We start from the raw sequence: 11,023 nt of genomic DNA on the forward strand, positions 1-11,023 counted from the left end.
GATAAATTACTGTAGAGTTCAAGAAATAATTGAACTAAAAACAAAGTCTCAAAAATAAATAAAGCAAAACCTGACAGTATTTAAGGGACAAGTAGACAACTCATAATTTTAGAGACTTCAATATCCTACTTTTAATGATAGAAAAATTAGGCAGATCAAAAAATAAATAGGAGAATTCACTGGGGTTGTGGTTCGGGGGTAGAGCACTTGCCTAGCATGTGTGAGGCACTGGGTTTGATCCTCCGCAACACATAAAAATAAATAAGTAAAGGTTAAACAAAAAGAATGCTTTTAAATAGTCACTTAAAAGAAATAAGAGAGTTGGACAATACCCTAAGTCAACTAGACTTGGTAAACATCTATAGAACACTCTGTCTGACAATATCAGAATACATACTTTTACCAAGTGCCTGTAGAACATTCCTTAGGACAGATGGCAAAATCAGGCCATAGGATTGGTATAAAGATACTCCTTGACTTATGATGTGGTTACATCCTGATAAATGTATTGTAAGTTGAAAACATAAAAAGTAAAAAAAAAAAAAGTGCATTTAATACACCTCACTGAATGACATAATTAAGCCACACAGTACACTGTAGAGTACTGGGTGTATATCTTCCTGGTCAAGTGGGTGATGGGGAGCTCAGGCACACTGCCGCTTCCCGACATTGTGAGATATTATTGCTTCAAATACACTGGAAAACCTCCTTTTCCAGACTCCTAAGGAGGACAAAGATATGGTGATATTGAAACGGAATCTGATAGCCATTGAGGACAAGTGGCCACCTGAACCTTTGATTTCAGTGTCCACAATGGCTATCAGACTTTACTTTTAGCATTTCCAACTGTATAGCACTGCCCAATATTGAAGCCATAATGTAAAAGTCTGGTAGTCTCTATTTTAATTTCTATCAGGCTAAATCTAACAGAGGCCCTAATAAACACTGTAGAATTGCCTCCTGCTTGTGGAGATCTACCTACAAAAAGCTACGAGATCTTTGTTTCCTGTTTTATGTATGTGTGCATACCTGTGTATTGTGTTGTTGGTCTACATATGTGCTTGTGTCCGTATACCATGCACAGAATGTCAAAATTGGCACAGGTAAATGAGTGCTCATAAATTAAAATTTAAATGAGAAGTATATCCAAGAACCTTTTAGTTCATATGTCTTAAAAGAAAGTTTAATTCAAATTAGATAAACAGATGAGAGTGAAGAAGCCTTTAAAATTACTAACTCACAAGTTTTTCTACATGATCAAAAATTAAAAGAGTGTGGGTTTCCATAAAATATCTAGAATGTAATATTGTTAACTGCATTTGTCTGCCATCTTGGTTTTTGCAGTTAAAAATGAGTAAATTAGACTCAACATCAATGGGATTAATCATAAACATGTTTGCTTGGAGACATGTGTTTAATTTACAAAGTTAATTTGCTAAAACATCAACTGCTAAATACAAAATCAACTGCTCTTGACTTCTTAAGTTTGTTTTCATAAATGTGTAAATGAAAAAAAGGTTTGAGATTGTTTCTTTGTCTTCAGTAAAAACGAGGTTACGAAGAGTTAAGGTTATATCAGTTATAATTTTATATATAAAGACAACACGATGTTTCAGTTAGGTTTCAATTAAAGTGTCATAAAAACAAAGCATTCCATCTTATTAAAGTGAAGTACTTTGTCTAAATTCAGAAATTTCATAAGGATTATTTCAGAATGTGAATTTAAAAAGCTAGGAAAGAGATAAGAAGGTGCTAGGTATGGAAATATATTTTAGTATGGAAAGTAAGAGGACAAAGAAATGTTTCTGGATGAGAAAGACTTTGTATGACAAAGTAAAAACTTGTTGAATGTCAAAGTTGCAAACGGTTTGTGGAGGGTAAATTTCAGAAAGTCTGTGTGTAATTAAATTGGTAATATGTAATTAGCACAATCAGTTTAAGTTCTTTAAGGCTTTCTCCTAAGGTCAAATATTAATGTACTGATATAAACCAAAGTTTAATCCTCTATGTGTTGAAGTAACAAAGATTTCTTAAAACATTAATCTGTTCTTATCTATGGAGATGATCTCTTATGTCTGTTAAGTCTTATTATTTAGAGAAACTAGGCTTAAAGGAACTAGGGTTTGTAAAACTCTGGCTAAACAACAACACAATGCAGATTCTGAATTTTTCTTTAAAAGCCAAACTTGGTTAACATGAGAACATAAGTGGAATGGTGGTGCTGTTACTGGCTTCTTTGTATACTAGATTTATTCATATCTTCTAAGTCTACGAATCTTTAAAATATAAGGTTTAGAAGAATATTTTACCAAGTTGGTGCTCTTCAAACTAAATGTTGAAATAAAGATTTGAGATTAAAAAATTGTGTTTCTTTATTCATAGCTATTATACAAATTCAACATATTTTTACTCTTCTTAATTTCATTTTATATTTTCCTTATAAATTTTATGACTATTATCTGTTAATGCCTTGCGAAAGGTACAGATTTTAAGATAACAGCCTGAGTTAAGTTGAGATAGTAGGCCATCTCCATAGGACAGACAAGATGTAAGGGTGACTTCCAATACTAATACTGACCCAAATTAAATGGAAAGGATAAATAAGCATCAAGTTATAGATGTTAATGTCGAAACCCAGGACTCCTACTTTTAAGACTGGTGAAACTGCCTTGCTAGATATTTAAAATCAAGATTTTGCAGGGGGGTATACTGGGGATTGAATTCAGGGGCATTCAACTAATGAGCCACCTCTCCAGCCCCAGCCCCTCCCCCCGCTATATATATATTTGTAGATGAACACAATACCATTATTTTATGTGGTGCTGGGATTAAACCCAGTGCCTCATGCATGCTAGGCAAGCGCTCTACCGCTGAGCCACAACCCCCAGCCACCCTTTTTGTTTTGTATTTTATTTAGAGACAGAGTCTCACTGAGTTGCTTGCCACCTAAGATCCTTCTGTCACTTAGGGACAAATAATCAGACAAATAAACAGAGATCAGGTCTGCCTGTGTAGGAGGTTCGGAAGACTTGTAGCCCTTAAATTGACTAAAGAAGCTTCTGACTGTCATGGTCTCTCTGGATAGTTAGCAGGTACTCCTGTCTGAGTTTCTGTCTTATAGCCTGCAGCTTTATTGACTCTTGGTGGGGCTGACACAGGTGTACATCTTAAGTCACATTAAAAGAACTCTTGTCTTTTCTATTAAATGCCCAGGTGTGGCTGTGCTTTGGTTGTAGCTTGCTTTGTTAGGTATTTAAGATCAAGATGGTCAAATTGGCCTTGTTCCTAGCTGTTGTTAAGAGTCAGCTGAGTTCCCTCTGTGGGTCACTTTTGGGAACTCGTGAACAGCCTCTTACCTTCTCTTCTGCCAGGGTAGGTGAGCACCTTGTTGACCATGTGGCTTTCCTTGGACGCATCAGGGACATCTTTTCCTCCAGTGACCCTCCTCTTTGCAGCATGTGCACTGGTCAGCTTCCTGTTCTCCAGGGTCCTACTGATTGGGAGTCATGTGGCCCAGAGTTATAAAGCCCTAAGAGGGGTCCCCTCATTCTCTGGGTTTGAGCTGACTAAGGGGGCAAGAGCCAAATATTGGCTATTTTTTTCCTGGCCCTTTTACTTCCTTAACTTTGGTTTCTTTAAAAGCTTTGTGTTTTTGCCAGGCAAAGTAGTACACGCCTGTAATCTCTACCAGACACAATTTAAGTCAATAAAAAGATATTTTAAAAAATCAGAAGTCATTAGAGAACTACATCTTATGGGGACATCTGTGACATTATAAGAACTAAGCCTTGTGTTTATATTCCTGATAACTCTGATCATATAACTAATAACCTTAAAGATTTACATTCCCAAAGAGAGGCCCTGCCCTCACTGGCCTTGTTATGGGGACATGTTCTTAGCTCTTGCAGTTCTTGGTGAGAGACTACTGCTTTCTACCATCATCATGATCTTCATCCACAGGTTCCAGATGCTACGACATTAATTTTGTGTTAATCTCGTTCCGGTACTCAGGTCTTTTTGTTTCTCTCACAGAAGCCCCCGCCTCTCAGATGACTTCATAGCCCATTTTTCCAAACCAGACTTTAACCGTGGGTCCCTCTAGTGGCCCAAACACCCCTAAAAGGTCAACTCAACTGTTTGCCCCGACTCGCCCCCTCTCAGCCTCAGCAGCCAGAGCAGTCATCACCCATTTCCCCTGACAACAGTAAGCCTCCTTAATCAGAGGGGGAAATGAACCCAGGCAAAGGACAGAGAGTGTAGAAAAAGAATGGTGGGGTCAGGAAGACGGGGGCTAATTCAAAATGAAATAAAATGCGAATCCCTCCAGAATCACTTCCTCCATCTTGCAACCTGTTGCCAAGGTTATGTGCCTCCAGGGAATTGTTCCTTCCAGCAAAGAGTGGTGACTGGGTCCCCCCTGAGTGGCTCCTTTCCCACCTTTGGTCTTTCCCACCTTTTGGTCATGTAGGCAGGATGGGAGGAGGGAGCATGAGACGGAAGGAAACCTGAGATCTATAAAGGGGTGAGACGCCCCCACTCCCTTGGGCACCAGCTCTGGACCCGCTCCTCTCCTGCGGAGTTTCTCCCTCTTTGTTCTATCCTTTCAATAAAACTTTTTTTCTTGCCCCAAACAAAGACCATTGCTTACATACCAACGTAAGTTTAAAAAGTGGCCAGCGGAACCATCACAAGTTGGGGACTGTCTGTGTGTAAATCTGAAAGAACTGAAATCAAACAATGGGGTGAAATTAGAAATTAATAGGACAAAGAATTCTGGCAAACCCACACATTGTGACAATGGAATATATCCCTAAATATTGAATGGGTCAAAGAAGAAAATACAAGGGAAATTAGAAAGTTCTTTGAAAGGAATGAAAATGAAAGCATATGTTAAAACTTATGGGATGTAATATGATCCAGCTATATGACTTCTGAGTGTTTTCTCTAAAAGAATTAAAGTCAGCATAGTAGAGTGAAACATGTATACCTGTGTTTACAGCAGCATCATTCCTAACAGCCAAGTTGTGGAACCAGCCTCGGTGCCCATCAAGAGATGAATGGATAAAGAAAATGTGGTAGGCATGCACAATGGCGTTTATTCCTCCACGAAGAATGAACTTATGTCATTTGGAGGGAAGGGAAGTGGAGAGCATCATGTTCAGCAAAATAAGCCAGACTCGGAAAGTCAAGGGTTGTACATTTTCTCCCATATGTGGAAGTTAGGAAAAAATATATAAAACGATTTAATAAAAATAGAAGGGAGACCCATAAAGTAGAGGAAGGAAGTGGGCAGGGGGAGGGGAGAGGAGGAGAGGGGCAAAAAAGGGGAGGTACTGGGGAAGGAAATTGAGCAATTCTGTTATGTGTGTGTATGAATGTCTCAGTGAATCCCCCTATCATGTATGATTGTCATGCACCCCGTAAAAACTTATGGGTATAGATAAAGCAGGCCTGGGGGAAACCTTATTGATGATTGTAAATGTCTACCTTTAAAAAGAACACATCAAATCAATGTCGTAGAACTTTCAAGATGCAGAAGAACAAATTAAACTCAAAGCAAGGAGAATTTTATGGAAATAATAAAGACTAGAGTGGAAATGAATGAAGTAATGGATAAAATAATATAAAATGGGAAATCAAGGAAGTGAAAAATAATTGAAAAGATCGACAAAAATTTCAGCCCTGTAGCTAGAGATCAAGAAAAAAGAGAGAAGACTCAGATTACCAAAACCAGCCCTGAGTCAGGATCTCTACTGACCTTACAGAAATAAAAAGGATACCAACAAAATTATTTGAATACCAACTATGAGCCCCAAGAAATTAGATAGTATAGATGAAATGGATAAATTACCAGAGAGACACAAACTATTAATATTGACTTATAAAGAAACAGAAAATCCGAATATCTATAGCAAGTAAAAAGGTGACATTAATAATACAAAAACATTACCATGAAGAAAAGGCCAGTCTCAGTGACTTTACTGTGAAATTCTACCAAATATTTTAAGAAGAGTTAACATCAATATTCACAAATTTTCGTAACACGGTAAAAGAGGGCTAATTACCACTGATCTGTACGTGTGGATATGTTAAAAAGATAAATTTCATGCTATATTTATCTTACTATAATTAAAAATAATTTGAAAAATAGAAGGGAAAGTTTTACTAACTCATTCCATGTGACCAATATTACCCTCATTCCAAGACCAGACAATGACATTGCAAGATAACTACACATGGGTGTCTCTTAAGAGTGTAGTTGAAAACTCTCCCCCCAAAAATGCTAGTTAACCAAATTCATTTAACATAAAGAAGATTAAAAACACTCAATAACCTGGAATAGAAAAAACTTTCTTAAATTGATAAAGGCCATGTATGAAACACTCAAGCCATATTTATCCTTGATAATGAGAGACTGGTTTGTTTCCCACTAGAATAAGTAATAAAACAAAGATGTGTATTCGTATCACTTTTTTTTGAATGTTAGGCTAGAGGTGCTAGCTGGGACAATTCAGCAAGAAAAAATAATAATAAGAGGGATCCAAATTGTAAAGAAAATATAATACTCTCATTGTTCGCAGGTGGGATGGTCTTGAATATAGAAAATCTCAAGGAACACACACAAACACACACATACACAGTATTAGAACTAATAAATGCACTCACCAAGATTACAGAAAACAAGATGCATGTGAAAAATCAATTGCATTTCTATACACAAGTCATAAATAATTTGAAAATAAAAGTAATAGTGTAATATATAGTGATACTTTTATAACAATACCAAAATAATGACACACTGATGAATAAAACTAACAGAAGAAGCTTAAGACTCAGACACTAAAAACTAAAATATATATTGAAAGGAGTTAAAGAAGACTTCAATAAATGAAAAGAGATCTTCGTTCATGGATTAGAAGACTTAATATTGTTAAGATGGCAATAATCTCCAAATTGATCTGTAGACTTAAAGGAATCATCATCAACATCCCAGGTACATTTTTTCTTTTATGGGCACTGACAAGTAGGTCCTAAAATTCAAGTGGAAATGCAAGGAACTCAGCAGCAAAACAGTCTTGAAAACACAGCCCTGAGTAGAAGACTCATACCTTCCAATTTTGAAAATCTCTACCAATCTACAGTAGTCAAGGGAATGTGATTCTAGGAAAAAGAGAAGTCCAGAAACAAATCCCCAGCGTCAGTGGTCAACTGATTTCCAACAAGAATGCCAGAACTACTAAGTGGGGAAAGGAGTCTTTTCAGCAGGTGGTGCTAGAACAATTAGATATTCACTGCAACAAAATGAAGTTGGACCACGATGTCTACTGTATTCAAAAGTTCATTCAAAATGGACCACAGACCTAAACATAGGTGTGAAAAAATATAAAACTCCTTAAACCATGTAGGTGTCAATCTTTATGACCTTGAGTTAGGAAATGATTTCTTAGTTATGACATTAAAAGCTCAAGAAACAAAAGTAGAAAAATAACAAGCTATCGAAATTAAAAAGGTTTGTGAACCATCAAGAATGTGAAGAAAATGGGAAACAGATGGGATATACAAAGAATTAAAAAAGTAACACCAAAACCCCCAAATAACCCAGTAAATAAATGGGCAAAGGAATTAAACAGAAACTTCACAGACGAAGAAATACAATTGGCCAACAAAAATATGAAAAAATGTTCAATATCTCTAGCAGTTATAGAAATGAAAATTGAAGTTCCCGGTTGAGTTCCCGTTGGTTCTCCCGGAGTTTTGGTTGAGTTCCGGTGGTGTTCCCATGGGGTTCTGGCAATAAAGTAGTTCCTGTTTGAACCTACAAGTGCTCATGACCTCCTGGTTATTTTTGTGCCCAGCCAGACTGCAGCACTGGGCAACAGGAAGAATTGTTGTTTCACCTGTTTGTTTTGTAGTTTGCTGAGCCTTCAGTTGTTCTAGGAAGGCATGATGAAGAGAATTCCACGTCACCCTGAGACCTTACGTTTTGGTCTATCTAGAATCTGGTCCCCACCCCGCCACCCCCTTGGGGAATTGTGTTCTGCTTATGAGACAAGAGGAGTCAATAGACATTTGAGGACCAGAAGTGTGAACTATGGCAGAAGCTTAACGGGCTCACTGACATTTATGTGTTCCTCTTCTCTATGGGAACACCAATAACCTGTATTTCTGGACTTGATAAGGTAGATAGGGCCAGTGTGACCAGGTTCTACCCAAGCCGTTAAGTGATAAATAAGATTTACCATCACATCCAAGTGAGCATCTTCTAGTACCGCAACCAACTAACCAAAAAAGCAAATAGTAGAAGGTATGCTCTAAAAACAAAATCGACCAAGTCACACTACACACATGTATGAATATATCACATATATATATATATATATATATATATATATATATATATATATATATATATATAATTTTTGATTCCAAGTGGATAAATGCAGGGATGTATTCTCCATATTTAGTATATTTCCCTGTTCTTCTGCCTGAATTCGGAGGAAAATAAGGCATTCAGAAGTTGCAAGAGCAACTGAGGGAAGGAACCTGGGTCCCTTCATGGCTGTTTGGAGCAAAGACCTTGCCAATCCACCTTGGACACCAGGAATAAACAACTTCTACTGAACTGAGCAACAGCAACAGGGACCGTTTGTTACTGCAGCTACCCTAATACAAATACCCTAATACAAATAGCTTAATCAGAACACATTGTTAAAATGTTTTTATTAGTATGTATGGTTATACATAATAGTGGGGTTCATTTTGACATAATCAGACACACATAGAGTATAATTTGCTCATTTCAGTCCCCAGTATTTCCTCTCTCTTCCCCCTTGTCTCTCTCTCTGTTCCTCTTCCTTCACTCTACTGGTCTTCCTTCAATTCATTGCTTTTTAAATTGGTGCTTTATAGATGTCCTTTATAGACATGCTTTACAGATATAGATAATGGTGGAGTTTGCTGTGATATATTCATACATGTGTGTAGTGTGACTTGGTCGATTTTGTTTTTAGAGCATACCTTCTACTGTTTGCTTTTTTGGTTAGTTGGTTGTGGTACTAGAAGATGCTCACTTGGATGTGATGGTAAAGCTTATTTATCACTTAAGCAAGAAGACATAGGGTAAAAAGACTTCTAAGTACATGTTTTCCAAATAGTATTATTTTAAAGAATGTAATCAGGGAAAAAGAATCAAAGAATCTCCATGGCTTCAGTTTTACCAAATGCGGATAATATTTTTATTAGTTAATTTTCCAATCTAGGGAAAATATGTCTCTTTTTATAGCACCACGGGACGATGTGCTTTGTCCCCCAGTAACATAAGCTCCAATGTTCTATAACAGAGTAGGATGACTATAGTTCACATTAGAAATTATATATTTTAGGATAAACTGCAAGAGAGAGTTCAAAGTCCCCAAATATGAAAAAAAACCATGAGTTGAAATTCTGATTACCCTGACTTGATCATTATATATTGCACACATGCATTGAATCATCCTACTGTATACCATAAATATGTACAATTATTATGCATCAATTAAAAATAAAAATCAAAAAGTGTCAATCTTATGCCAGTGTATATATGCACACATATCGATGCCCTGTTAGTGTCTGTTTTGTTTCATTTCATGTCTCCTTATACTCTAGGAAGATGTGGGTGGGCTTAACAGTCTCCATTTCCTGTGGTTCTCACCACAATATGTGTACAAAAAGTCTCTGCCTTGGGACTCCAGTGGACCGGCTTTTGTGTGTGACTCTGTGAGGGGGCCAGGTCTGGTGGTGTGGGAGTCTGAATGAGGGGTGGCGGCGGCAGGGAGTAAAGTGTCCCTGGAAGGCACCATGGAGTCTCCTTATCCCCTTTCTGGCACAGAAGGGGCACTCAGAGAATAGAGAGGAGGGACCGAGATAACAAGAGTGCAGTTTTGCGTTCCCCAGAAGAAATAGACGAGGAGGAGCAGACTCATAGGCAGCCACCAAGTTCCTTGAAATAAACAGGAGTTGTTTGAAGAAGCCAGATTTGGAGGTAGGCACCGGGGGCGAGAGAGCCTGTGGCCTGACTCACAGGCGCCTCTGGCTCAGCTGGGACAAGTACTGACTAAACTCCAGTGTGACGCACTGAGCAGCAGGGGGAGAGAGAGCCCTGCTGCGTCCCTGCGTGCCCAAAGCAGCAGCCTTTGTGTGGCAGGGGACACTGTTCCTCCCTAGCTCGGGAGGCCCAGCGGTAAGGACCTCCCACACTCCCAGCGTCAGGATTGCTGCCTTCAGAACAAAGCCCCCGCTTTCCCCTCCTGCCTCCCTACACAGCCCCCACCTCATGAGGAAAAAGAGAGTAGTCAGACAATGACGCACACAGTCAGCAGAGGCATGAAGGGAATTTAATGGGGACAATGACAGAGCTGGATCACTTGGGTTCCCCTTAAGTCCCTCTTCAGACAAATTCTGAGCAGCTCAAACCCAGCTCAGGTGCCAAGCCCCCCCCCCCCTGCCTAATTCAGAGGCTCAGATGCCCCCAAGTTCCTAGCACATGGTTTGGGTTGCAAATAAGAGAGGGACTGTGACTTAGGTGATAGAGCATGTCCTATAAGATGGGCGGAACTTGAAAGCCAGAATGGGGAAGGGGTTCAGCATCCGGTGGTGGGCTCCTCAGAGGCGTGGCTCTGACCATGTCACTTCTGCTTTGTCTTCAGTTGAGCTGGCACTGGAGTGACCGTTGAGGGGCAAGGCTCGGGCACCTTGGGGTGGCAGGGCTCAGGAGCCTTGGGGTGGCAGGGCTCGGGCACCTTGGGGTGGCAGGGCTCAGGAGCCTTCGGGTGGCAGGGCTCGGGCACCTTGGGGTGGCAGGGCTCAGGCACCTTGGGGTGGCAGGGCTCAGGCACTTTGGTGTGGCAGGGCTCCTTGGTTTTGGGAACACATGGTTCCTGGGGTGGAGGCTGGCAAGGCTGCTTCACCTGCTGCTGGTGCAGCTGAGGGGGTGGAGCGCAGGGCTGCTTCTGCTGCTGGGAACTCATGCTTCCGTGGCGGCTGG

At 39.5% G+C, this 11,023-nt stretch overlaps 1 protein-coding gene across 1 annotated transcript; it reads right to left on the minus strand.

Moving 5' to 3' along the window:
* Positions 1-10,354: 10,354 nt before the first annotated feature.
* LOC101973932 (uncharacterized) lies at positions 10,355-11,023 on the minus strand. The gene has a single exon (XM_013361124.4). It carries the CDS (start codon positions 11,004-11,006, stop codon positions 10,665-10,667), a length of 342 nt encoding a protein of 113 aa, XP_013216578.2. The 5' UTR covers positions 11,007-11,023; the 3' UTR covers positions 10,355-10,664.

The sequence above is a fragment of the Ictidomys tridecemlineatus genome, chromosome 11 (genome assembly GCF_052094955.1).
Source record: "Ictidomys tridecemlineatus isolate mIctTri1 chromosome 11, mIctTri1.hap1, whole genome shotgun sequence".
Lineage (NCBI taxonomy): Eukaryota > Metazoa > Chordata > Mammalia > Rodentia > Sciuridae > Ictidomys > Ictidomys tridecemlineatus.

What these genes read in the sequence shown, in the direction of transcription:
- LOC101973932 (XM_013361124.4), bottom strand. Translation starts at nt 11,006, where the DNA reads ATGAGTTCCCAGCAGCAGAAGCAGCCCTGCGCTCCACCCCCTCAGCTG.